At 53.1% G+C, this 26,366-nt stretch overlaps 1 protein-coding gene across 1 annotated transcript in view; it reads left to right on the forward strand.

The window, feature by feature from the left end:
* Cdh13 (cadherin 13) overlaps positions 1-26,366 on the forward strand; it is a 1,069,859-nt gene that overhangs the window by 959,862 nt on the left and 83,631 nt on the right. The window contains exons 9-10 of the mRNA XM_004646558.2: positions 2,672-2,854; positions 8,569-8,822. Coding sequence (XP_004646615.1) covers positions 2,672-2,854; positions 8,569-8,822 — 437 coding nt within the window. The remainder of the gene's footprint in view (positions 1-2,671; positions 2,855-8,568; positions 8,823-26,366) is intronic.

The following is a 26,366-nucleotide window of genomic DNA, read 5'->3' on the forward strand; positions in this document are numbered from 1 at the left end:
AACCCATGGAAATCTTTTATAGTGGGAGTAGGGGCTGGGGAGATAGCTCCGCAGTTCACGCACCTCCCTGGCAAGTTTAAGAACCTGGGTTCAATCCCTGCTACCATACACTGTGCCAGCCCCAGAACCCCAAGTGCACTGTGCTGGCCCTGAAACCAGGTGTGGTGGTGCACAACTGTAATCCCAGGGCTGGGGAGGCCGAGACAGGAGGATCACTGAGTCTGAACTGCATAGTAAGACACTGTATCCAATTTAAAAAGTTTTATAGTGGGGGTAGCCAATGAAGGGAAATATCCTGAGGGTCCCCAGAGGTCCTCCTGCAGCTTTTGGTAGAGAACAGGGAATCCATCCACTACGTCTTCTGGGGCCTGCTGGCAATTGGCAGAATTGCACTAGTCAGTGTGTCAGCCCCTCAGTCTCAGCCTACTCTCTCCACACCCTCACCTCTCTCTACCTCCTATATCTGAGGCCATTCATCCATTTGTCCCGCACATGTACACCAGGCTCTTCCATGTACCCAGCATTAAGTAAGGAGCTGCAGTTAAAGCCAAGAGCACCCCAGGCGATCGTGTCCCCACTAGCTCACACGCCGTCACAGTGCCTTCATCTTAACAGTGTGGCACCATCTACTTTGACCAAGCATCTTCCCACCTAGGCATCAGGTGGGCAGCATTTTTTGCTGACTGGTGGTGGTCCTCACCCTCCAGCCTGCACATATGCCAGGCCCATGCAGTGATCTGCCTGTCTTCCTAGAGTACGGGTATTGGAAGAGCAGCAGGACAGTAACAAGCTGCTGCCCACTGTGACCAGTGGGGTAGAGCCCCAGGCCTCTGGCTCTGCAACACAGCGTGGCTGAGTGATTGGCAGGGGCACCTTGGCTTGGCTTGAGTGGCAGAACGTACTATGAGCAGGGATGCCTAGAATGCAGGAATGTGACCTTCGGCACACCACAGGACTTGGAGCAAGCATCTCCCTTCCTTTCCATTCTGCACGATCATCTTTTTCTGCAGTCTAAAGGATTAGATGGCATATGTGTCACCAAGGCCCCTCCTGGGCACATGACAGGCAGAAATAATTGATCACAGTGCCCAAGGCTCAGGCCACCCTGCCTGCCACCCAGCATGGGCAATTTTGTTGACACCAACTTGTCATCCATAGATCTGGGCTTCATCGTGTTTCTCTATTCCAGGACCAGTAGAACTGGAACGGGACCCAGGGCTTTTTTTTTAAAACCCCATGGGAGATTTTAATGAGAAGATAGGGCTGAGAACCACACGTCTGGTTTCCCTGCTTTATAATTATGTAATTTATTTTTGGGAGGAAGGAAATACAAGAGATAAGACCGACTGCGCTTCCTTAAGTAGGAATCCGAAGAATCAGGTCACAGTAGCTGGGGGTGGAGCCCTGTCTACGAGGCAGTATCCTCCCTATCTGTCTCCCTGAGACTTTCCATCCTGCATGCTCACTGTGAGAATCCTCGGTCTCCTTCCCCTCTACAACAGACAGCCCACCCAGGTCTGCCAAGCTCCGAAGGACAAGTCAGCTCCCATCCCCACTCCTTCCCCGCAAGACACAACACTGAGGCTTATGATTAATGATCTGCAAGTCAATTAATCAGGGACCACTTTTGAAACCTCATTTCTCAAATTACTTCTCTTAAATGCAAGGCTTTTGACATCATCTTAACTTCTCTAGGTTCCCTTTCCCTACTGATTGAAAGTCAAAGATATTTCTTCATCTTGTCAGCTTATAGGTTTATAAAATATTTGTAAACACACCGCTGTTCGCTTGCAGTGTATCAGAGGTAAGGACCAACACAGCGCTTTACGCTTCCAGCTCAAAGGGCACACGGTGACGACAGCTCACGAGGTTCTCTATGGAAAGCTGACTCTTCATTTCTTGATTTTCACCTACTTGCAACAAGTATTTGAGCTTTAGTACAGTCAGAACACAAGCGGGACAGCTCCCAGCTGCCCAGCCCGAGGCGCCCTTAGCAAGTGGTTCCCTCATGATCCGAGCTGCGGGCAAGAGTGTCAGAAAGAGGACAGTGGAAAAAAGGGTCAGGTCGAAAGAGGATCTGGAGGCCAGCACTGTGCTCAAGCCCAGCCCTTCACCAGACTGCTGCGCTCTGTTTATCTGATCTTCCTTTGTTCAGGGCGGGCGAGTTTGCAGGAACAAATGCAAAGATAAAAATGCAATAGTTCGCACTCCGCGGGAGTTTCTTGATCCGCTGTAGTTCAAACAGGTGGTGTCCTGGCCAGGAGCCGCCCCCTCCTCCGGAGACTCAGGGTCCTAGCCGCTTCCCTCTGGATCCCTGCTCCCCCTGGCCCAGCGGTCGTGGGCACACAGGGCCAGCAGAGGAAGAAAGACACAGACAGGAGGTGGTGCCCCCATTCTCTCACCCTCTGCCCCCCGCACGCGCCTCGCGTCTTCTGCCCACCTCTCCCCACAAGAAGGAAGGTAGCCTCCAGGTGTCACCCAAGTCCAGAGGAGGCTGAGAGCCGGGCTGTGGCACCTTCTGGGCTGTGGTGCTCCTGTCTGACTGCTTACGCTGCAGTCAGGTGAGCCGATGTACGGAATGCAGGCAGGGCCCTGCATACGGGAAGCTCATGCAGGGTCCTGGCCGTGTAATCTCCAGAATAGTGACAGTGACTGTCTGCTTTGTTGGCAGTTTCAAGCCACAGTGGAGGAAGGAGCTGTGGGGGTTATTGTCAATTTGACGGTGGAGGACAAGGACGACCCCACCACGGGCGCGTGGCGGGCAGCCTACACCATCATCAACGGCAACCCTGGGCAGAGCTTTGAAATCCACACCAACCCACAGACCAATGAGGGAATGCTGTCCGTCGTCAAGGTAAGGCAGCTCCTTGGGCATCCCTGGGGCCTGGAAGGCATGCAGAAGGTCCCCAGGCGCTGAAGGTCGTGAATGAGTTCCACTCCCTCTGGGAATTCAGAGCAGCTGGCTCAGGGCTCAGCCGGGGCTGTGCGTTCTCGGCCCCACAAGCCTGCCACTGCTCCCCAGGTCTTTCTAATGGGGTCTGCAAACCCAAGCTTCGGGGCGGCTCTGGGCAAACTAAGTACTGAATGAAATTCTCAAGTCCGCTAGTGAATTGTCAAAAGAAATGCAAAAATGGAACTTGTGGGTATGATTTAAAGACCTGTACTCTGAATGTGGGCTGTTAGGTTTCATCTTAATCTTTCTCCATTGTTCTCTTAAAAACAAACTCGAAACAATCTCTGGGGGAAACCTCTTGTGAGCCTCACTGGCCTGAACATGGCCCCTCTCTCTGGCTGCCTAGAGAGCAAGGCAGGGTGTGCTCCCAAAGCCCTTGGGGCGCCTGGACCCCCAGAGACATTTGTAAGAGGAGGTAACAGTGTCCGTGTCTCCAGCCACAGAGGAAGGTGGTCTGTGCCGTTCTGCACTCCGGGAAGCTCTGGGCAGAGTTTCTGCTGGAAACCAGGACCTTCGCTGGCACATGCTTGCTTTCCTAGTGACGGAAGCCACTGACCTCCAAGCAAGGAGGAAGAACTTTTACAGCCGCAGCGCCCACTGTGCCCAGCTGCCCGTGGCCGAGCGCCTCATCACATTTGGGGGCCTCGGTTTCCTCATCTTTTTCTCTTTCTCTGCCTCTCTGTCTCTCTGTGTCTGTCTCTCTATCTGTCTCTGTCTTGGTCTCTCTGTCTCTCTCTCCCTCTCTCTGTCTCTGTCTCTCTGTCTCTGTCTCTCTGTCTCTCTCTCCCGCTCTCCCTCCCTCTCTCAGAACTGAGCCCTGGGAGTACTAAAGCTACACATCCAGTCTCTTTACACATTTTGAAACATAGTCTGGCTAAGTTGACCAGACTGGTCTTGAACTTGCAGTCCTCCCGCCTCAGCCTCCCAGGTAGCTGGAATTACAGGCACGCAACCCCACACTGGCTAGAATCTCTATTATGTCCCTGAGGACTCTTCCTCATGGTCTAGGCCCCTCCAACAGCTCCATCTCCTTAGGCCCTCACATGGGCCACTATGGCTTCAATGTGCAGGCTCAGCCCACAGGAGTTGTAAGGATTTCATGAGCTAATATGGACCAGGTTTTCAGCTGTGACTGCCACCTTTAGCCAGTACTAGTTTCCTATTGATGCTATAAGAAATCACCAAAATTTTAGGGCACATAAAGAGCACAAATTCATTGTCTTACAATTCTGAAGGTCAGAAGCCCTACACAGGTCTCACTGAGCTCAGATGCGTCCATAGTGTAAAAGTCCCAAGGAGAATCTGGTTTGTGCTGTCAGCCCCACTGGGGGGCGGGGAGGGAGGCTCAAGGAAGGTTTTCAAGGGTGAGGTCCCAAGGCTGAAGAATGCGTGTGTGTGAGCCAACAGCCCTGGCAGCAGGCATCACGGAGCAGAGCAGAGCACAAGAGCACATGGGCGAGAGCCGCCTGCATCCTTGTTGTACAATTCTTATACAGGCTGTTACCTCATATCTACATTCCTCCATAGAGTCACAACCAGCACATGTGTGTTCACCTGTGTGAAGTCATGGCTACAAAACTGTATGCTACTTTGGCCTGAGCTAGACAAGCAGGGTCACGGCCTCTGGTGTCCTTGGATGCCCCTGAGCTTTGAAGCAGTGTGAGTGGTTCCCCTTGGCACCTGCCTTTCCCGGGAAGTGCCTGCCGTCCAGGGCTCCTGGTCACTCCTTCCTCCATCCTACAGCCGACAGCCCCTTCAGCCTCGCTCTGCCCAGTCCTCTGCTCCTCCCAAGCCTCCCTCCTCTGAACTCCCTTCCCACTTCCGCCTTTGATGGAGACCTCGCTCTATTGGGTCCATTGGATGATCCAGGAAACTCATCTCTGTGTTTTCAGTCACTCTGCAAAATCCTCCTTGCCATGTGAGGTTGATATGCACAAACTCCAGAGACTAGAATGTGACATATCATGAGCCATGAAAACAGTTGGGCCCCCAGTTCCCAGGGATGGATGGCAGGGCTGGCTGCCTGTGGGAATGGCAGATCTCACAGGTTCTGGAGGACACAGAGTTGGGATTTCTCTTGAGCCCTATCATTTACTGTCAATTCTTTCTTCCCCCACATCAGAGTAATGGCAAGGTTGACCTTGACACTGAGCTTCTGCACCCAGGTGCTCTTGCAAAGCTATGAAGGTCATTGAGTGACAGGGCTATGACTGTGTCCTATGAAGCCATCCTTGGGTGTCTGAAAGTTGTCACTTTGCTGACCATGCAACCAGGAGAGGCAGCTTGAGCGCACATGCATCTCGGGCAAGAATCCTGGAGAGCTCAGAGTCCCAGCATGTATTTGCTATGATGTAGGGAAAGTCAGACGCGAGCAAACTGCACACAGCTGCTCCCTGCCCGGGCCCTGCACTGGGCCACAGCTGCGGCTCCCAGGTGTGAGAGGAGCACATGGGCCAGTATCCTAGTGATGAAAGGCGCCCAGGAGGTGGCCTATGCATCATCCCCTCGCTCATTTCCCTGGCCTGGTCCCTCTGTGCCACACTGCTTGAGCACCCGCTGACCATACTGGCCCCAAAGCACCTACCCAAGCTCAGCCATGTGGTAAGAGCTCTGCTGGGCTAAGAAACTCAGAAAATTCCACTCCAGAGGCATTGCAGAGCAGTGGAGAGTTCAGTGGAACTAGATTGGAGCTTCCACATCCCCAGCAAATTTTCATTAACTTTATTTCTAGAAAGACGTGCTCTGGGGAGTGGCATCCTCTACGGCCCCACAGCTCCAGGTTGTACCACCGGCTTTGCCCCATGCTCCCAAGAGCTGGAGAGGCTCTTGGGACACTGGGGCACTCTGTGCCTCAGTCCTGTTGCAGTTCGCACCCTCAGCATTGCCGCCAGCCGGCCAGCCAGCCAGGTGTGCATTTGCTCTAACACCACAGGGGGGATGAATGGCTGTTTTCCAAGCCTGGCAGCTCCCTGGCCCTCATCTCAGATTTACTTAACCAAGACTGTGTATCACTCAGGATGGACAGAAATCTATTATTAGAGTCCAAGGAAAAGAAGAACAGTGAGTTATTCTTGTGGCAGGGATGGAACCAAATGTACCCGAGCAGCCACCAGGTACAGAGAGCAACGCACCTGTTAACTCTTAAACTCCTGACACCAACACTGCCAGGAGGTGCTGAGGGTGAAGGAAGGGCGTAGGCACAGCCAGAAAGCACTTCCAGGGTTTCTGGGTGTGTGCAGTGTGACCAGAAACACAGTGTATGTTCAAATTTTTAAAAAAATTATTACAGTTTTAAAAAAATCCATGTTGTTCTTGCGCTCCCTCCAAAGCCTCCCCTTGCTGGGAGCACACTCAGCCCGCCGTCCTCACCATTTCTGAAGCAGTTCTGGACGTCTTCTCTCATGAGTGTCTGAGCTGTGCTGCCATGGCTGCTTGACGCCTTGAATCAACTCAAAATGTTAGCCTTTGACGATCACTTTGACTTTAGGGAAGAGCCAGCAGCCGCCTGGCGCCACATCTGGTGGGCAGGTGGACAGACACAGTGAAAAGCGCCTGCACCCTGCCCTCCAGTTGTCGGCCCTCACGGCAGCAATCACGGGATGCATTTGCTGCCTACGTCATAAGGACATTCATGAAAGAGGACACCAAGGCTGCTTCAGAAAGTGTCAGGAGCAACGGATAGGGCACAAAGTGAGGGGAAGGGCTTTGAGAAGGGTTGTTGGTGGTGTGTCTTTTACTGGAGTAAGTTTTTAAAAATTTAAGCAAGCACCCCATGTGTGGGGCGGGGGGCTCTCTCATGCGTGAAAGAAATGCTACACACTGGATATATCTTATCCATGGGTACTATGAAAGATAGCATAAGCTGCTGCAGGTGCCTGGCCTGGCCTGCCGGGTCCCATTTCTGACCCTCCTCCCTCAGCCTCCACCCCCTGCATCTTGTCCATTTTCCCACACCCCTCGCAGCCCCATGCCTTGCTGGTTGCTCCCCATTTGGGACCTCCGTTGCCCCACCTCACTCCCCCATCCCCACCCCTGTGGCCCCTGCCTGCTTCATCCTCCAGTGGGGACGCCCCCTGCACCTTGGCTCTGAAGAGTTCCCTGCTGGTTTTCCCAGTGAAGGTCAGGAAGATAATTGTGGGAGCTCAGACTTCGCCCTTGTCTTGCCTCAATGTCTCCCCAGGTGTGCTCAGCAACTGGAGCCTGTTCTGGGAAATGCCACTCACTGCATGAGGTGGCTCTGGGGGTTGGGGAAGAGCCTGACATTCAAGGAAGGATAGCCCCACTGAGCCTGCTCGCAATGAGGTTGCCTTGACGCTGTCTGCTGTAGCCCACGTGGCAGCCCGAGGAGCGTGTGCCACCAGCCCCTTCCCAAAGCCCCCTGCTCCTCTTCATGGCTGCTACTTTCCCTGGGGCTGGACCACGAGCACTGCGTGGGACTCTTCCTTCCTGGCATGGCTGTCTACTGTCTTCTCCTCCTTTGCCCACTCTGTGGTTGTGGAGCCCCCACTTCCATGTGCTCCTCGGTGTACCTCAACTCGTGAGCCCACTTCCTGCATCACTCCCAACTGGAAACTGTGCTTAGGCTGGAAGAGGCTGCGCTGTGAGCCTTGGGCTTCAGGCTTCAGGGCAGGTGGGAAAAGTGCTACGAGGGAAACCTGGCCAGGTGGGCTGCTGTGGGCATTGGAGGCCAGCCTGGACTCAGCCTCAAGATAAAAGGGACTGGAGAGACAGACAGGCAGGCAGGCAGGCAGGCAGAGAGAGAGGTGAGGAAGAGAGGGAGGAGGAAAGAGGGGAAATGGAAGGAGGAGGGAGAGAGAGATAAAAGAAAGGGTGGGTGCTGATTTGCTAGCGCCATCTGGTCTCCCATAGCAACCGATGCAGGATCCTCTCACCAGGATGCTAATGAAGGTTGGGCCTCAGGGTCTCTTATTTACCCAGCCCCAGGGTGTTAAGAGTCACGGGTAATAGGCAGGAAGATTTTGGCATCAGCATTGACGGGGAGCCACCTTTAGGAGTCTCAGAAGACAAAAACCCAGATCTCCGTGGCTCAAGTCACAGGTGGTTATTTATTTCACAAACTAAAAATCATCAATAGTATCCACACCCAAGTTTGTGTTTGCATGTTTCCAACCCATTATATTGCGTGTTGGTGTCTTCAAGTTAGTTGTTCAGACTGCCAGATATAAGCATGCAAAGGTGGTCAAAAATTAAAAAGAGAGAAAAACAATTTCAGCATTAACTGCTCCTTTCAGGAGACCAGCAGAAATCAGCAGCACAATTATCCCAGCTATCCTGTGCATGTGCATGTGTTTTTCTTTTTCCCTTCCTTCCTTCCTTCTTTCTTTCTTTTCTCCTTTCCTTTGAACAAACCAAATGCCCATCAACTGAGGAACGGATGAAGAAGATGTGGCATTTTATACAATGAAGTATCACTCAGTTGTAAAAAAAGATAAACCTGAGCCTCCTTCCTAAAGAGGGCCCTTCTCACGCCATGTAAGGCTTAGGCCACAGCACCCAGGTGCTGACACCCACTGTTGCCCACAAGGACATTGTCTAGAAACCACCCACCCTCCAAAGCCCATGCAAATCTCAGTGTCCCTCTATCTGTCTTTTAGCCCCTCGACTATGAGATTTCTGCCTTCCACACCCTGCTGATCAAAGTGGAGAATGAGGACCCGCTGGTGCCTGATGTCTCCTATGGCCCCAGCTCCACGGCGACTGTCCACATCACCGTCCTGGATGTCAACGAGGGCCCGGTCTTCTATCCAGACCCCATGATGGTGACCAAGCGAGAGAACGTCTCAGTGGGCAGCGTGCTGCTGACCGTGAACGCCACGGACCCCGACTCCCTGCAGCACCAGACCATCAGGTAGGTGAGCGGCGGGCAGGGCTGCTTTGCCTTTCTGGTATCAGAAGCTGCTCCCAGCAGCCAAGTACCACTCAGCTAACCTTGGTGGCCTGGATGCAGGGGAAGAGAGTGCCGTGAGAAGGGGTTGTGATCAACAGGCTGGCAGATGGGGCTGTAGGTCCCCATCCCTGACTCCAGCCCAGCAGGACAGAGGCCTCCGGGCTGTGCTTACAAGGGGCCACCTTGATCTGCCAGCACCAGGGAAAAAGAAGGAAGCCGTCTTGTCCAGCTTCCTGTGTCCTAGGAAGGTGGCCTGTGTGTCCTGGTACCTGCCTGATCAGATGCACGTTGGCTGAGTCCATGTTGCAAACTCAGACAGGCTCCAGAGCTCACTCCTGCCTGCCCAGCATGGCAGCAGGGGCATCAGGATTGATACAGGACAGGCTACTAACCCCTCCCCCTCCCCGTCTGCGGAGTGCCACCTGGCTGGCCCTGAGTGGTCCAGAGCCCCTGCCTGCCACCCCGTGCTGGGGCTTCCTGGTGGGCGGCAGAGCAGTGCTTCTTAAGCTCTGCTCAGCGCTTGGGTGTGCTCACAATGAGACCTGATTACACGGCCATGGCTGTGGCCATCAGGTGTCAGGGAACAGCATGCCCCGGCGGCCCTGGCACACAGAGCCATAGTAGATGACATCAGTTCGCAGGTCTCGGGACACGCTGTCCCTGCACAGGAGGGTTCTGAATCTTCCCGTCCAAAGTCGAATCTTATCAAAGACAAAAAGGCTCAACACCAGGCACGTGTAGGACAGACATGTGCCTCATCACTCTGCTCAGAAACACCTAAAATGGTGGAGCAAGCAGACAGGAAGAAGCCGGGCTCCTTTCCCATCTCAAAAGTGGGTTTATCTTACAATGAAACTTTCCGAAATGCTCAATGAACTAGATAACTGGGCACACAATGCCGAGGCCTGTATTAACAAGACTGAAGCAGCCAGCCTTCTTTCCTCTCTTTCTCTCCCCTTCTCGCTTTTCTTGGTATCTAGTGAAGGAAATATGCAATTTAAGCATCAGAGAGAAAGCTTTGCTTATGCACTCAGATTGGGAAACCTTTAGCTTAACAAGTCACCAGGCATGTGGACACATTTAGGGTGCCTTTAGGGAGCTTAACTGTTGTTATGTATCACTACAATAGGAGGTGCAAGTGGGGGTTCCTGAGGGGGACAAAGTGAGTGGAAATGGAGTTGCTGCTGCTCAGCCCTGGGCTGCCATTGCTGTCACCATGTGAGATGCTGCCAGGGATGGAAGAGGGTATACGGGACAGGCTCCGGGCCCCACTGAGGGGACAGAGCTGGAGCCGAGTCCATTGAGGTTCTCTAAGGCCAGGGTGGGGGAATGTGATGGGTGAGATGATGGGTCATTTATAGGGTAGAAGAATGCGTGCTCACACTGGAACCAGCATGTCCTTGGGGCTCCAGACAAGAGCTGAAAGGCTAGCGTGTCAAGGTTCCCAGGGAGAGCAGGCCAGCTCCGCCTGCCTTTTATTCCTCACCACTCACCCAGCCTGTCACCCTCACTCCTGCTGTGCTGGAGCAAAATCTTGGTACAGACTTGTGGTGTTGAGACTGAGGGGTCCCGGAGTGGAGGTCCAGGGATCGCAGGCTGGGAAGTAGGCCTGGTACCAGCCCGATCAGATGCATGTTGGCTGAGTCCATGTTGCAAACTCAGACAGGCCCCAGAGCTCTGGCACACAGAGCCTGGTGGTATAGGAAACAAGTATTCTTCCCACAAATGGAGGTACCAGATGGACCCCACCTGGAGGGGAGAAGGGCTGGTAAGACCCAGGACACAGAGGGACCGAAAGATCCGCTTCTGAGGCACAGGAGCTGGCGGGCACAGGTGCCCCACCGTTCCTCAGGAGTGCAGAGGAAGGAGGAGGTGGAGGAGAAGGTGGTCAGCAGCCCCTGCCCATGACTAGAGGTGAGACAGGGCAGCTGCAGCTGTGGTGTCTACAGAGCTCCTTGTTCTCCGGAAGTCCAGTCCTCAGAGGTGTGGCCACCATCACAGGTGACGTGTGCCAGAGTGCCTTGTGCAGTCCCCCAGTCAGCAAGTCATGGCCCAGCACCAACACCCCGGAGCCCAGGCGCTGGTGCCAGGGTCCCCCACTCTGCTTCTCCCCAGCCTCGTTCTACCCTCAGCTGTACCTGTGTCCATAGAGAAAAGAGGCCACCTCAGCACCCAGCCAGTCTCCCTGCAGAAAGAGCTGTGTCCTCCCTGGGAAGAGTCCAACCAGTACTAGGTGTAGTTGGTGCCGAGCCAGCGGGGAGGGTCACAGTCCCCAAACAGCAGGAGGATGGGCCAGTCCTGGAGCGGAGTGGTCTTGAAGTCAAGATGCTTTGGTCCCTCCCTGCCCTCCTTTGCCCCACAGGTTCTCCACTGCAGGCAGGGAGGATGGCACTGGCCCTGACTGGAGGGCCACAGTCCTGAGAACTCCGGCAAGGATTTGCCCCCTTTGCTCCTGCACACTGAAAAGTCCTGGGGGTGGGGTCTGTGTGAGCATAGAGTGAGAGGGCCACCTGGACAGCCCGGCGAAGCAGTGGCTTTCTCATGGTCTTCTCTTGGCCCCTGGATTTCTCAGGCAGGCGCAGTGACCCCCTGAGCTGCGCTGTTGCCAGTACTTTGATTGTGCTTGGGGAGCTGGCACTGGAAGAGGGAGGAACCGCGTCTGGGAACTCTCACCTTGTTTTCAAGGATAGCCTGAATATAGCTGACTCGGTACAGAATGGGCGCAGGCTGGCCCAGCCGCCACCCCGCCAGTCCTGACAATCCTGAGTCCTGGCCGTGTTCTGCAGGGAGCCTTGCCGCCAGGCGCACGGAGCTGGAGGTGTCTCCAGTGACTCTGCGCCTCTCCTGGGCCCCCTGGCCCCGCCCGTGGTCCTCCCACCTCCCACTGCTTCACCTGTCCCTGTACCTCTTCCCTTCCTAACCATTCCTCTTTTTCTCTGCCCCTACCCTGCTCTCTCCTCCTCTCTGCCTTTCCTTCCTTCCACCCTCCTAGTCTTCTTTTGCACTCCTGTCCCTTCCCTCTCCCCCTCTTCTCCTCTTTCCCCTCCACCTCCTCCTCTTTCTTTCTCTCCCTCTGCCTCTCTCTCTCCCTGTCTCCCTCCCTCTCCCCCATCTCTACCTATATCCATTCCAAGGGTCCCTGGGTCTCGGCTCCAGTCCCATCTTCCATTTAATCTCCCACAGTGCCCCAAGTTCTCCAATCTGAGCCCGTCCTGGGAGAGGCTCGGGCTTGCCTGAGTCTAGCACCCCCTGCTCCCCCATGGTAATGCCTTCCGTGGTCAGCATGAGAAAGCCCTTCCCCATCCCCCGCCCCCACAAAACTCGGGAGCTGCTGCCAAGCCTGGCCTCTGCGATGAGCAGTCTCCTCTCGGCCGTGGAAAGGGCACTGCTCTGCCACCTGGGATATTGAGGTAGCAGAAGCGCCTTGATCCCCACACAGCCCGCAGCCCCAAGTCAGGAGACGCCCAGATCAGAGGAATCACTCCCTGACAGCCTGCAGCGCCAAGACCCATGTAACAACCTGTCACCTTGGGCTTGCCACCAAATCAAGACGGACAGCAGTGGCCGTGGGGCAGGTGAATTGCTTCCGTCTAATGACTTGTGTCTTCTTATCCTTACTACAAAGTGGAGATTGGTCATGGAAGAAACTCAAGGAGGCATTTAAGAGCAGAGTGAGGATAAAGAATCTGTCCTCCCCCAGCCGGGAAGTTCCCTGGAACACCGAGGGGACAGCGCCCTCATGTGCACGATGGGGCCCATCTTTAATCACCATGAGCCAACAGCACGTTGGAGCCGCCACTGTTACTTCCCAGTAACAGAGCGCAGCTGCCCACACAGCGGTGAACGCTGTGCTCTGGGTTACAGGGATCCACTGAATTCCGATTCTCGCTTTCGTGAAATGGGTCCGCTCATTTGAATATTTACAGTGTTTCCAGTTGTTTGCAACTAAACAAAAAAGATCGGGAACATGTTTGCAGCTACACTGTTGAATGCATCTCTATGTCTTTGTAATTCCTGGAGATCACTGGAAATGCTTCGCCGGGGCGGAAGTGCCCATACTGGGAATGCCTCTGGGTGACATCTAGACAGTCACATTTCTGTCTGGTTTTACAACTTCTCAATTGGTGTCTTGGTTAGAAAGCCTTCTGCATGCCAGGCTAACATAGGTACTGGCCTGGCCTGAGGCAGCGGCCCTCACGCCGCGTCCTCTCAGTGTCCGGGGTGGTCAGGGGTGCCTCAGCTGTCAGGGTTGATGGCCCTTGAGGGACACAAGTAGTTATCACCCACCTCCGTAGGACCTGTTAGGACCCCTCAGGAGGGCCGGCACACGCACGGCACTTGTTGGCTAATCACTGCTAGGAAGCAGAGCTTGGGGGAGCCCGCGCTAGCGTGCCAGTGCCTGCGCCTCTTCAACTCCCTGCACCAGCAGGCAGCATCGGCGGGACAAGCCTTGCCCCAGACCCTCCAGTTCGGAGCCAACAGCCAAGACACGCAAGCGGCCTCAGAGCACCTGCGTCAGCTCTCGACAAGCAGAGAGCTGTGGATGCAACCAAGTAGCAATTCCTAGTTCACGCGTTTTCTCAGACAGGACTCATCGCGTCCAGGTTCTGGAGTAGACAGTTCCCTGGCAGAGAGGCTCCTGCCTACCGGTGCATAGGTACGTGTTAAGGAAAGATGGTGTCCCGCCCTGTAAAAGCGTGTCTGTTTCCTGACATGTTTTGGACAGGGTCACTCGTCCGGGGGCCTGTGAGTGTGCATGAAGCACAGCATCTGCGGGAATTTGGTCTGGGTGAGCACAGCGGGAAGAGCAATTGTTCAGAAAAGGCGCAGCGCTGCCGGGGTCCCCCTTGCTTGCCGCTCTTGCACTTCTAGGCTGGTGCGCTCTCGCCTCTTGGTCTTCCATGGTTGCGAGTGCTCCAGCCTTCACATCTGTATTCTAGACAGCAGGATGGGGAAGAGCAGGAAGAAGGGAATGTTTCCTGTCTTGTGAAGAGATTTTCTAGGGGATGAGGAGATAGCTCAGCAGTCTAAGCGCCTGCCTGGCAAGCACAAGGACCCGGGTTCAGTCCCTAGTACTGCATGCCACGCTGCATAGTGAGACCCTGTACCAAATAGATAGATAAATAAATAAATAAAATAGATTTTTTTTTAAAAAGAGATTTTCTAAAAGTCAATCATATTTCTACGTAAATCCTGCTGGCAAGAATTGGTCATATGACCACACTCAGCTACAAAAGATAGTGGGAATACAGGCATTTAACTGGGTAGCAGTGTGCCAGCTTTTAAAAGTGAGGTTCTTTACCAAGGAAGAATGGATGTTGTGAGGTAGCTAGCAGCTTCTGCCATGCGGTTGGAACCTTTCGATTTAATAAAAAAATGATAGAGTAAACAGATTTTTAATGAAAGTGTGTCATATGTGTTTTAGATTTCCATTACTATAACAAAATACCTGAGACAAAACAATTTAAAATGAAAAAAGGTTTATTTCAGCTCATAGTTTCAGAAGTGACAGGCTACAATCTTGTGGCCGGGTGGCTTTGGGCCTATGGTAAGGCAACAGACAACAGCTGGGGTGCATGATGCGGCAACCTTCTTACTTCAGGGTGGCCAGGAAGCAAAAAAGAAGAAAGGAAAGCGCCAAGGCCCCAGCGTTCCCTCAGGCCAGGCCCCAGCGACCTCACTTCCTCCAGGACCTCCCAGTACAACAGAACCAGAGCTGAGGGCCAGGTGTCAACACCTCCGCTTACCTAAACCACAACAGCTGATATCAGATTGTCCATAGTCAAACTAATCGCTGCTGGGCTGACTAACTATGGTGCTGTGAAGCTGCGCAGGACAAAGCCATCCAGTCGCTCCTCCCTCCACCCACTCAGTGGTCTTTATTGAGGGCCCACCGTGGGCCTGACAGGGTGCATCCACGAGTGACAGGCTGCCCCACCTAGAAGACTCTAGGGCACATGTGTGCGGTCCTGAAGTCGGGAACTTACACTGCCGAGGATGACACTCTCAGGGAGGAGAGGAGGGAGGGAAGGGTGACAGGAGGAAAACCAGAAATTAACAAAGACTAACTTTTCATGGTAACATGACAACCTTAGAAAGGTAAGTATTCGCAGAAAACATACCTTTGTATTTGCACACGCCCGTGCCCCCTCGCAAGAATGTCTGAGCAGGTACTGGAGAGTCACGGGCAATAATCAGTGAACTATTGCTTATAGCCAAATAATTGTGAGAGCCAAGTTTGTAGACACCTCAATAAATTTTTAGTTGTCTCAAAGGTTTTGCAGGAAGATACGTATTTATAACACGAGTTTGTGCTGGTCTATTTGATGATTTGGGGATAAGACTGAAAAATTTCTTAGCGGCTTAAGATCTTAAAATAGCCCAAGCCCAGCCTTTGGCCTGGCCTCTAGGTTTGGCTCAATAAACATGTATAGAATGGAGTATGACAGCCGAGCGGGGGGTGTCTACATGGAAACAGTTTTGTACCGAAGCAGAAATAGCTTATTGTTTGTGGAGGCCTTGAAGCATTGACTAATGCCTACCAGCCAGGAGACGGATGCACAGGGTGTCGTGGTGCAGGGCCCGGGAAGGAGGAAGGGAGGGAGGGGGGCCAAGCAGGACGACACGCAGGCCCCTGCACCTCCCAGGCCCAGGACAGGTGCATTAAGGAGCCAGCGCTTCTTGCAAAGCTGTAACCCGAATTGTCTGTTCCTAGAACATGGACTACCTGATTCAGACCAAATTAGATACTCACACCTCCGCAAGCCGCGCCCTGCTCTGTCCCATTTCCGTGGGCCTGTCTTTTCCTTTCTCCTCCTCCTTAGACTCCCGTGCTTCTCAGCGCTGTGGTAGATTCCATTCCTGTGCTCACACTAGTACAGAATGCAACACGGAATGCCGACAGTTCAGCCCAGAAGATTTGTTATAATGGCCAGTTTTGTCTTTTGTTGGTCTTCCTGTGACTCATCAAGTCCTGCTCTTTAACATCTTGTTTAATCTAATATTGGGGCCCTTTTGAAGAAAATCAGGGGAAACAGAGCAAAAAGCATCATTGGCTGCCTGGGGGACATTTTATTCTGTTTTCTAAGGTTTTTGGCAGTAGAAGACAAAATCAGTTTGCTTATAAATGAGAAATCTTGTCCTCACTGGGGTTTGCAGAGCCATGCGCATCCAAGTCAGAAGTGCAGGAGCAAACCACCTCTGAGGAGAAAGGAGGGCTTCAAACGCCCAAACAGGTTTCAAAACCAGATTTAAGAATTTAATTTAGGGTGACTCCCACCCTTTAAATTTTAATAGAAGATAAAGGCCAGATAATAACATGTCTACCTGGGGAAATTAAGAAACGCGTCTCCATCTACTAAAATATATTATTAACACTTTGTCTTAATTAAATGTAGTTACTGACCTCAATAATAGGATTTGGGGAGAGGTCATTTTTTGTTTTGTTTTGTTTTGTTTTTAATGAGTTAAGACATTTTCTTGTAGAGTCAACAGAGAGCTTAAAATGTAAATGGGTTGTTTACAATGGGGCCTTTCTAATTTTTAATTAAAGTGGTGCTTTTCCATTGGCAGTTTATAGTGAGAATACATTTTATTGCCCACTCTGCTGTGGAATTCTTAATTATTTATGTAAATATATTAGCGCAGCAGGCTTTATTTTCAGTGGTCAGATTTTCCGTTATGAAGGTGCCACCAGGAAACAAGGTTTAATAAATTAAACAACTGAATTTTTCATGGCTTGACATCCTCGCTGGCTAAGAATAGAAGCCTGGCTTTTGTAATGATGCAGAGCCCAAGATTTCCATTACTAGCTGTGATCATAGGTGCTCTGTTTGGGTAAGTAAGCAGCTGCTAACCATTGGGCTAAACAATTGAAAGGTTAGTTTACAAATCAACCAGCTTTTTAACATCTGTCTCCACATGTTGTTATCAACCGGCCCGGGGCAGACTTCTAGGGTCGAAAGTGTCCTTTCAGACTGGCTGCACCGGAACATGTTTATGATGGTCCGTCTTGTCAGTCTGAGAAATTCATTCTCAGAACCAGGGTAGAAAGTATTGGCAAAGTTAGTGTTGGTTTTGTCCGGTGTTTTCTGAGCTGCTCGAGCTACTCAGCTTTTTCTTAAAGTTTATAAAGGCGCTTGAGCTATCAGAGGGCTGCAAGCAGCACAGCGGCTGGAGCAGGCCACACCCCGTAGGATCACATCACAAGGTGGTCCGGCAGGGAGCACAGCCAGCTCACTTTCCATCTGCATCTCTGTCAGTCACTAAGGCCTGGCCAGAGCCTCTCCTGGCCTGGGAAGGAAGGACAGTGGGGTGTGGGTCACGTGCCCGTCTGGTCACGTGACTCTCAAGGCCTGCATGTCCTCATCCGCCCCAGCTTGCTCTTTGCGTCACTTCATTTCCTCTTCCCCGATGTCTGCTAGCAGTGTTAGCAGATCTTGGGCAGTCTCGGGACTCCTGAGGAGGCCTGCACGGAGGACGGCACTGGCCAGCACTGTGAGGAGAGCCTGGTTCCTCAGCCACCCACCCATCCACTCCCTCAGTCACTCATTCCCAGGGAACACCTACAACATCCTGGGTGCTTTACTAGGCGTCCAGAGATAGCTCAAAGCATCTGTCCTCCTGGAGATTATCTTTGGAGAAGAGAGAAACCAAACAAGAAAATTAATAAGGAAAATAGCAGAGTAGCTGGTGTTCAATGCAAAGAAAGCAAGCAGAAAAACAACGCAGGTCCATAGCTCTAGACAGGGGCTAGGACAGGCCACTGGATGCTGATGTCTCAGTGGGGACCTGCAGGAAGGGTGGCATGACAGTGTGCGAAGGCCCCGAGGCAGCCCAGCAGGGATGAGGGGCAAAATGAAGAGGGACAGGCACGGGGCTGGGCTTCGCCAAGAGCATCAGGTGAGAGGAGCGTGGCGGTAGAGAAAAGTAGGTGGCAAGAGAGAGCGTGCCGTGATCTTGGGGTGCTCTGCACGGCCCAGGGAGAGGCAGCGCAGGCTCCAGCTGGGTCAGAGCAGGGTGGGCAGCAGGAAGTGGGCAAATGCCGCACCGTTCTGAAGCACTGGCAACAGTGGTGCTCACTGGTTTGTGTGGGTGATTGGGGGGACATGGAACAGCAACTCCCCAGCAAAGGGTGGGGCGAAGGGGGCGGTCTCAGTACCTGCGTTTGATTGGTGAGTGGTGGCCTGGATGTTGGGGGCAATCTGAGCTAGAGGTGTCCTTGGCATTCTGGAATTTGGAGCCCTAGACATTGAGGACCCCAAATTGGTCAGTGAAGGCAGAAAGAAAAGGGGGTGCATGACTAAGCCCAAGGCACCTGGATGTTCTGCTTCTCTGGGACCACAGTTAAGAACAAGACACGATGTACAATGCACCAGGCTGGGGAAGCCGCAGATCTGGGGTCTACGCAAGCCCTGGGCAGAGCAGCCGACCCCTCAAAGCTGATAGAACTGGGGCCTCAGCCCTGTTCCTGTTTCTGCATCTGGCTGGCCTCCCTTTGTGGTCAGACCCCGCTGGCCGCCACCCAAAAGGCACACTGCCAGGGCCAGTTGCCCAGCGCTGCTGGCGCTCGCGCTGTCCTGCACACCTTTGCTTCTCACGCATCACCATCCCCCCACTCCCTGGCTAGCCAGCCTGTCAGTGAGGTACAATGCTCACCCCATTGCACAGAATGGAATGAGGAGGCTCAGGAAACAGCAAGGGCTGTGCACCTCACATGCAGGGGGCCAGGCCTACAGGCGGAGACCTAGAGTCACACACATGCAGCAGCTTCTGGGTTCTGGAGTAGACTGTGCACTCCACTCTAACATGAGTCCACGGGCCATAAATCTCTGGTGACTATTACTGCTGCTAATCACTGCAAAAAACCTCTGCTGCTCAAGTTCCCACTGGCCTCCAGTGTGGGCACGGCCCCGGGGAGCCCCTGGGTTCTCTCTTCCCGGGCGGCAGCTCCTCCTGCACCAGTTGACAGAAGGCCTCCTCCTACTGGCTCCACCTGCCTGAGGCTGGGTGCAGGCACGTCCTGCAGGGCTTTCATCTCAGTCTTCCAAGCCCACCTCCCTGTGTACGTGGGCCTTTGCTTCCCTCCGAATGCTGTCTCACTGGTCTAACTTTACCCAGCTTATCGTAGGGGGACAGAGGCCCTCAGCCTGGAAAACAGGACATAGACCACAACTTGTCTCTGGGGGTCACTCAGCGGCCGTTCTGGGAAGGGCAGCCCTGGCCTCTAGAGCCTTGCAAAGGGTGGAGCCACAGTCCGTGGACCCTCCTGCCTGGGCGAGGGAGATACCGTCTTCATGAGTCGTCACTGACTTCCACTACAGCCCAACACAGCACCTGCATGAACGTTCCCAGCATCCATCCTCCAGATGAGTAACAGCAGGCAGGCATCTGATCTTTCCACACCCTCACTTGTTAAATGGGGAGAACTACTGTCCAGGTTAGGGCCACCGTGAACACGAAGAGAGCCTAGGAAGGTGCTCAGAGCGCACGTCTGCCAACCATGAGCATTTAATTCACCAATTGCCGCGTTTATCCAAGAGTCTAACAGGTGGCCACACTCCAGGCTCTGCGAGTGAACATTCTTTCTTTACACTAAAGAATGAAGATGGTTTTCTTCCTCTGTTCCCAGAGATCCCTGCAGTGGTCCCCAGGCCAGCCCCATGTGTGGCACTGACCTTGCCTCGTGATGGCACCAAAAATGTAAGAGAGCAGACAGAAGCTCCAAGTGTGAGTGCTGTCGTCCGCTGCTTGCCTGCCTGCAGTCCAGCACTCGGATGCCAGGGCCTGTGAATAAGCAGCGAGCACCGGCACACGCTGCACTCAGACGATAGAAGCGCGAAGGCCTGTGGGTCGGCCCTCTGTGGACAGGCGTGCTTGGTTCTGCTGCTCTTCTACTGCATACATGCGATGTGGTCGTATTTCCTGCTAGTGAAACTGTTCCAGGGCTGGGCATCTGGATTCAGTTGACCAATATTTCAAGATGTTCTGCAAAGCATGTCATACTGTACAGATAACCCCATGAGCTGGGGCTACTCTTCACCCCAACAAGTTTAGGATCTGGTTGGCTGTTTGCAATGTGATGAATCGAGGCAGACCATGACTGATAGCAGGAAAGGGTCTCTCAAGATTTGGGGACCCCAGTAAGGGAAACGGCATCGGCAGTATTAGGTGTGGTGTAGTCAGGAGTTACAGATTGATGTCAAGCATCACAAAATGGACGGGAAGCCAGACGACAAGCTGCGGAAGGGAGCGGCCACCAGGTGGAAGGAGAGGGCAAGGTAGTGGGCTCGGTGGTCTGAACCCCCGTGATAACCGTGACTGCAGCCTGCCACACACGGGCATGGCCCATGGCCATTTCTGCTGTGCCTGAGCGATGACGGGAGTGAGCTGTGCCTACCTCGCCCACGTTGCATGCAACAGGTTCCCCCACAAGGCAGGCTGTGTGGACTGAAGAGGGGCTGTGGGCAGCCAAGAGGGACAGCGTCCACTCCAAATCCTTCTCAAATGTGAACCTCCCAAGCACGTGCAGCAACCCAGGCAGGCTTATACACTGCACCTCTCCCCAGCAGTCCTCTGCAGAGTGGGTACAAACGTTTATATATTCAGTAATTACACAAGAGCACGGCTGTCACAGAGCAGCCACGGGTGGCACGGGGCAGAGGCCAGGTAAATGTCCATACGGCAGTCGCAACTGAGGAGGCTGCAGAGCAGGAGGAGCAGCTGGACGGGCAGGGCTGGGTGGCTCCAGGTGACCTGTCGGGCGGGGGCAGGAGCTCCGCTCAAGGCCTTGTAGGGCCAGAGTGATGAAGGTGAGACCAGCCAGGCATTTGTCTTGGGCACTTTAGGTGAAAACTCAACCATCAAGATATATTTCAGTGTATTTTTAAAATCAGATTGCTGCAAAACCCCACTCTAAGCTAAGGAGCACATTTGTAAGTAAAGCAGGGTTGGCACTGCCTTTTGCGACCAGCTCCAACCTGGCTCCACAGGACACAGCTGGCCCGGGCTGCTTTTGCACTCTGAACCTAGATCTTCTTCTGAGAAACAAAAGGATGGGATCAGAAGTGCTCCGTGGCCCCCGGACAACCCGTCCAAGGATGGAAGTGAGCTCAGCCAAACACATGCTGCGTGGAAGACGCTCTCTGCCAGGCCTAAGCTGGCAAGCAGCGGACGAGGCAAGGGAGACATCCTGTCTGTGAAGGACAGCCAGCTCTGCAAGACTAGCAGGCCCCGGGGAAAATCCTCTAGGAAGAGAGCCAGGTGGCTCACAGTTTGGAGTTCATTGGCCCCACATCCTCGGGGCCTGTGGCAGCCCCTCACAGCAGGAACACAGGCAGGCAAAAGTGCTCACCTCAGGGCAAGTAGGGAGGTAAAAAGAGCTAAGGGATAGGTCTAGAGACCCAGCATCCCCTTCCAGGGTGTGACCCCAGCGCCCTCCCTCTAGACCCAACCCTTAAAAGTTCCTCCATCTCCCAGTGGCGCCCCAGCCAGGGACCCCAGGCTCCAACAAATGAACACTTGGGACATAGTTCAGCCCCAAACTCTAACACCAGGGTAAAGTGTGACCACCACCACCCCTGTCCCACCTTCAGAAACACACAGCCTGACTGGAGGTTAAATGAAGAGAAATCCCTGATTAAAGAAAACTAGACCACAACACGTGCACGCAGTGAAGAGAACAGAATAGGGAGCATGAAGGAGAGTCAGAACACAGTGAGAGAGAAGAGGCGAGTGAGGAGCACAGCTGGTACGGGATCCAGAATCCTGGCCTCACGCGGCTCCTGCGTGCTGCCCTGCCCGGCCCAGGGGCGGAGGAGGGGCGAGGGAGTCCTGCGCTGCAAGTGAGGGAGAAGGAGTCAGACCAAACCCGGATGTGCTGATGGCCGAGAACTTAGTGACGTGGAAGCACTGTTTTTCTTAACTTGCCAGAGGAGACGTTGGCAAGGTGCACAGAGGGAGCCCCGCTCCGACGTCTCTGTAAGCTCCTGCGATCCTTGGCTGGCTCTGTACCAGCTTCATCTCGCCACCTGGGCCAGTGGTGGCAAACCCACAGCGCGCGCGCGTGCGGAGCAGCTGTGAGCTGGCACTGAGCGCCGGGCCAGTTTCACCATCGCTGCCCGGGCTGCTGCTTGGTCTGTCCCAGTGCTGCTCGCCCTTTCATCCGCAAGCTTTGTGTCTCAGGCTCCTGGAGGGACTGGTAGGGGCAAACACAGCGCGCCATTTTGTGCTTGTTACTCATGTTTCCACCTTGCAAAAGGGCCGAGCACCATGCTGCGTTGTGTCCCTGAGACCGGCAAAGCTGGGCTGTGCCTTATGGAGCAAATATGGGTGTTACATAGGCTCTGTTCAGGCGTGAGTTAGGGCGCTGTTGGCCTCGGGTTCGGGGCGACACTGCAAATCAGTAGTTTCTGAACTGAAGCACACACACAAAGCAAGGGTGTGTTCTGATCCACTGTCTGTCCTAAGTGTGGTGGCCCGAAGCTGGCGGCTCGTATTTCACCCAGGAGCAATGGCTCCACACTGGCGACCTCAACACCTGGCTCCCGAGCCCTGCAAGTGCCGCTCTGCTCGCTCCCCGGCTCTCCTCGCTGGGCTTATCGGCCCCTGGAGGGCGGGGAGTGCTCTTGCATAGTGCCCACAGCATAGGAGGTGCTCAATACATTTTAACTTGATGAATGAATGAACCATAGGTGAATAATTTTCTTTTTTTTTTAATTTTTTTTAAAATTTATTTGTGTGTGTGTGTGTGTGTGTGTGGCCAGTTCAGCTCACCAGGGGGCGAGGGCTGGCTGGCATGTGGTGCTGGGGATTGAACCGCGGTCCCTGTGATTTGCTAAGCTTGCTCTAAGTAGGAGCTTTAGACCACTGAGCCATCTCACCAGCCCCAGGTGAATAATTTTCAAAGTGAGTTAAGTAACTGGTTTATAGTACTGGGGGTTGAATGTAAGGACTTTTCACCGAGCTACAGCTTCAGGCCTTTTTTTTTAAACTTTGAGACAGGGTTTTGCTATATTACTCAGGCTGGAATCAAAGTTGCAATCCTCCTGGCTCAGCCTCTCAGAGGGCTAGGATTACAGGTTGTATACCACCACAGCCAGCTCAGAGATAATCTTTAACCAAACATCAGATTATACTGAGTCCCACTCAGGCAGTAATAATATCTCCTTGTGAAGGATGAAAAGAGATTTCCATCAGGGTCCAACTTTAATAAACAGTGCAAAATGAAAGCTAATTAAATATCTTCATTTAATTATTACTTGACACTGTTTCCTGGTTTGAGCCCCCCTTGGGCTTGGGGAAACAAAAGAAGATGCTGTGTTCCCCGTCCTCTCTCCCCACCGGAGAGGGCCTTGCCGACCTGCCTAAGGCAACCGTGAGAGGTGGCGTTGGTCAGGGGCCTGCTGGGCTCTGGCTGCCTTGGAAAGCGACAGGAACATGCGTGCATCTGCAGCAGCCTTCCTGGGGTCAGAGGGCTCCCCACAGGATGCTGCAGCTTCTCCTAGCTCAAGCAGGCAGCACAAGGAAGACCCAGCCCTAGCCCACCCTGCTGGTCCAGCCGGGACCTGGTTTGCGAACAGGCAGGTCAAGACCCTGTTACTGCCCTCACAGCTTCTTTCCTGGCCTGTACAGTAGGGGCTTCCTCACAGTGGGGGTCAGTGGGCTTACCAGGAAGGTCACGTGATAGGGAGTGGTGGCTGCATGAGCCACAGTCTCTGTCTCCATCATTGTAGCTCAGGAACTGCCACAGCAAAGGGCAGCTACGGCTGCATTCCAGGAAAACTTTGTTTACCAGGCAGGAAGGGGGCTAGGGGTCTCAGCCTGCTGCCCCACTGCACAGCTGTCCCTCTGTCTCGAGTCTGCATCTGTCTGTGCGCCACCATGCTGTGAGCACCTTGGGGATGGCTTGAATTTCAGCCACAGCAGCTGTGTCACCATCTGATACGGCAAGCCTCACCACAAGTGCCTTCAAAGGCAAGGCTTGCGAAGCACAGCACCCTCACCACAGGTGCTGGGAGACATGCCAGCCAGGCAAAAAGTGACTTCAGCCAGTGACAGCCCCTCCATCAGCCCGTGGCTGTGTCACCAGTGCTCACCGTCAGAGGAGATGTGCTCTGTCAACAAATCAAACGAATGGTCCCAGATTACTTCAACAAACAACCACTGAGTGTGGAGGCAGCTCCCCATCATCAGCTCAGAACTGTCTCCCTTGGGGACCCAATCAGGCCAGCAGCACATCCTGTTCCATGCCTCACACCAGCCCAGAATCTTCCCCAAGACTTACCAAAGTCCAGAGGGTTGGCGAAGACCCAGCGCTTCTACCCAGCTCTCGTGTGGGCCCCCATGCCCTTTGCCTCAGCCCCCTCTGGAGCACACTCTCAGTACACACACCTGCCCGCACACTCACCAGCATGGTCAGGATCATGTGCCTGGAGCGCTTGAGTGCACAGGAAGGGTATCTACACCTCCCAAATGGCTTCCAGCTGAGCATGCCCCACTGTAAACTCTCCCCGCCATCCCTGCCCTCTGTGCTCATCCCACCCTGGCCATATGTGGGCTCCTTGCCTCTCCCAAGACCCTGCCACCCTTTGGCAACAGCTTTATGGAGACAGGATGGACATGCGCTAAACCTTACTCACCAGGTACAGCGTGACATGTTCTGATGAACTGATCACCATGGCTTAGAGAGCAGGCATTTCTAACGCCTGGAAATGCCTCCATTGGATCTCCCCCTCCCCTGCCCCTTCCTTTCTGCACCCCATTGATCTGCCTCTGTCCCTGCAGAAATAGTGTGTGTTCTCTAGTTCTATATAAATTCAATCACAGTGTGTGTCTTCTTCATGTGGCTTCTTTCCCTCAACATAACTTTGGAGGGCTCAACTATGCCATTCTCTGTATCCCCATTGTCCCGTAAGAGCAGAGCCAGTGACCTTCTGCAGAACAGTTCACTTCTACCCAGCCCTAGCCCCCAAAGAGGTTCTTGCTCCCTTTTAGCAGATGGAGAAATAACAGAAAGCCAAAGGAAGACTGTGGTGGTCTTAACAGTGCCCTATAAACTGCCCGTATCTTCTCATAGGTTGGATGACCAAGTGATCTAATAAGCACCTAATGTATCATAGGCATTGTTGTCAGGGCATAGTAAAAATAAGACAAGACCTTCCTTCTGAGAAAAAGAAAAACAGGCAAATGACTAAAAGCAATGTTCCCAAGGTGACAGGATTTTTAATAAAACTGGAAGATATTTGTGAAGTAGTCCAGAAGGCAAATACCCAACCAACAGCCCTAGCTGCTTCTGAAGAGAAGAAAGAGAATTGGAACTGGAACAAGTACTTTTGTTGTTTACAGGGTTTTCGAATGTTATCTTACAGAGCCTTCTTTAGTTATTTCATTGCATTTTCATGAGCAATCCATGCTCATTGCTAAAAAAAATTAGCAAACAGAGAACAGAAGAAAGATGCAAATTAAAGCTCACCTTTAATCCCACGCCCAAACATGGCCACCATTATATTTTATCTTGTTAGCTCTACAGGCGAGAAGCAGAAGAGTATGCTTTGTTTCATTTTGTGTAATTAAACAGGCCATGGGAATTGCTATCAGCTTCCTGGGGAGCTGAGTTGTGTTTATTTTTTTAAGAGCCACTAATTTTTGATTAACAAGAATGAATGTAACATTTAAGAGGAATCTAATTACACCCTCTTCCCCTTCTCAACAAAACAATATTATTCCCCACAAAGAGCAGAGTCGAGACTCTCAGGATGCAGAGCTCCAAGCTGGGGGATTTTGAGGGACATTTTTCACATCCCTCCTGAGACAGCCATGTCAGTGCTCCACCAGCAGGTATCTCGGCTGCAGGTTACACATGCAGCAGAAGCCAGGCTGGATAATAACTCATTTTGTCAAGCCTTACTTCTATGACGGCTGTAGCTACTGAGCCAGAATAGGAAGACTCAGTCCCTGAGAAGGTGAGACACTCTGGGTCCAGATGTCTAGAAGCCAAAGAGCAAGAGCACAGCCAAAAGGAATCATCAGGAGGCTGCGTAGAGAAGCCTGATGGCGGATGGAGCATCCGATTCACTTCTTTCCTTAGCAGCCAGTTTCCACATCTCCTTCCCTAGTTCTTTCAGTCCAGTGCATCACCCTGTGTGCTAGTCACAGAGGCCACGCCTGGTCATGGGCTATGTCCCCTGCATAGCTGTTCTTCCCACACAGGTGACAGAACAGCCTTTTGACCTGTGTGAGATTGAAGAAAAAAAAAAAACTAGGGCGCCCAGGTCCTTGCTTGGGCTCACCAACACATCCAGTGCCCCTCTGCCTCTGAGTCAAGGCAGCTCACCTGAGGCTCCCCACCGCATCCCGGCTTTTCCCTCAGTACACCCTAACACGCTACATCCCCTGTTCAGCACCATGGCCAGCAACCCACTGCTCAGCACCCTGGAAGGAGAGGCTTCAAGTACTTTTCAATATGAAATCTTACCATGGCCTCTGCTCCTGTTGCTTCCCCTCTTC

Source organism: Octodon degus, unplaced genomic scaffold (genome assembly GCF_000260255.1).
Source record: "Octodon degus isolate 3935 unplaced genomic scaffold, OctDeg1.0 scaffold00271, whole genome shotgun sequence".
Taxonomy (NCBI): Eukaryota; Metazoa; Chordata; class Mammalia; order Rodentia; family Octodontidae; genus Octodon; species Octodon degus.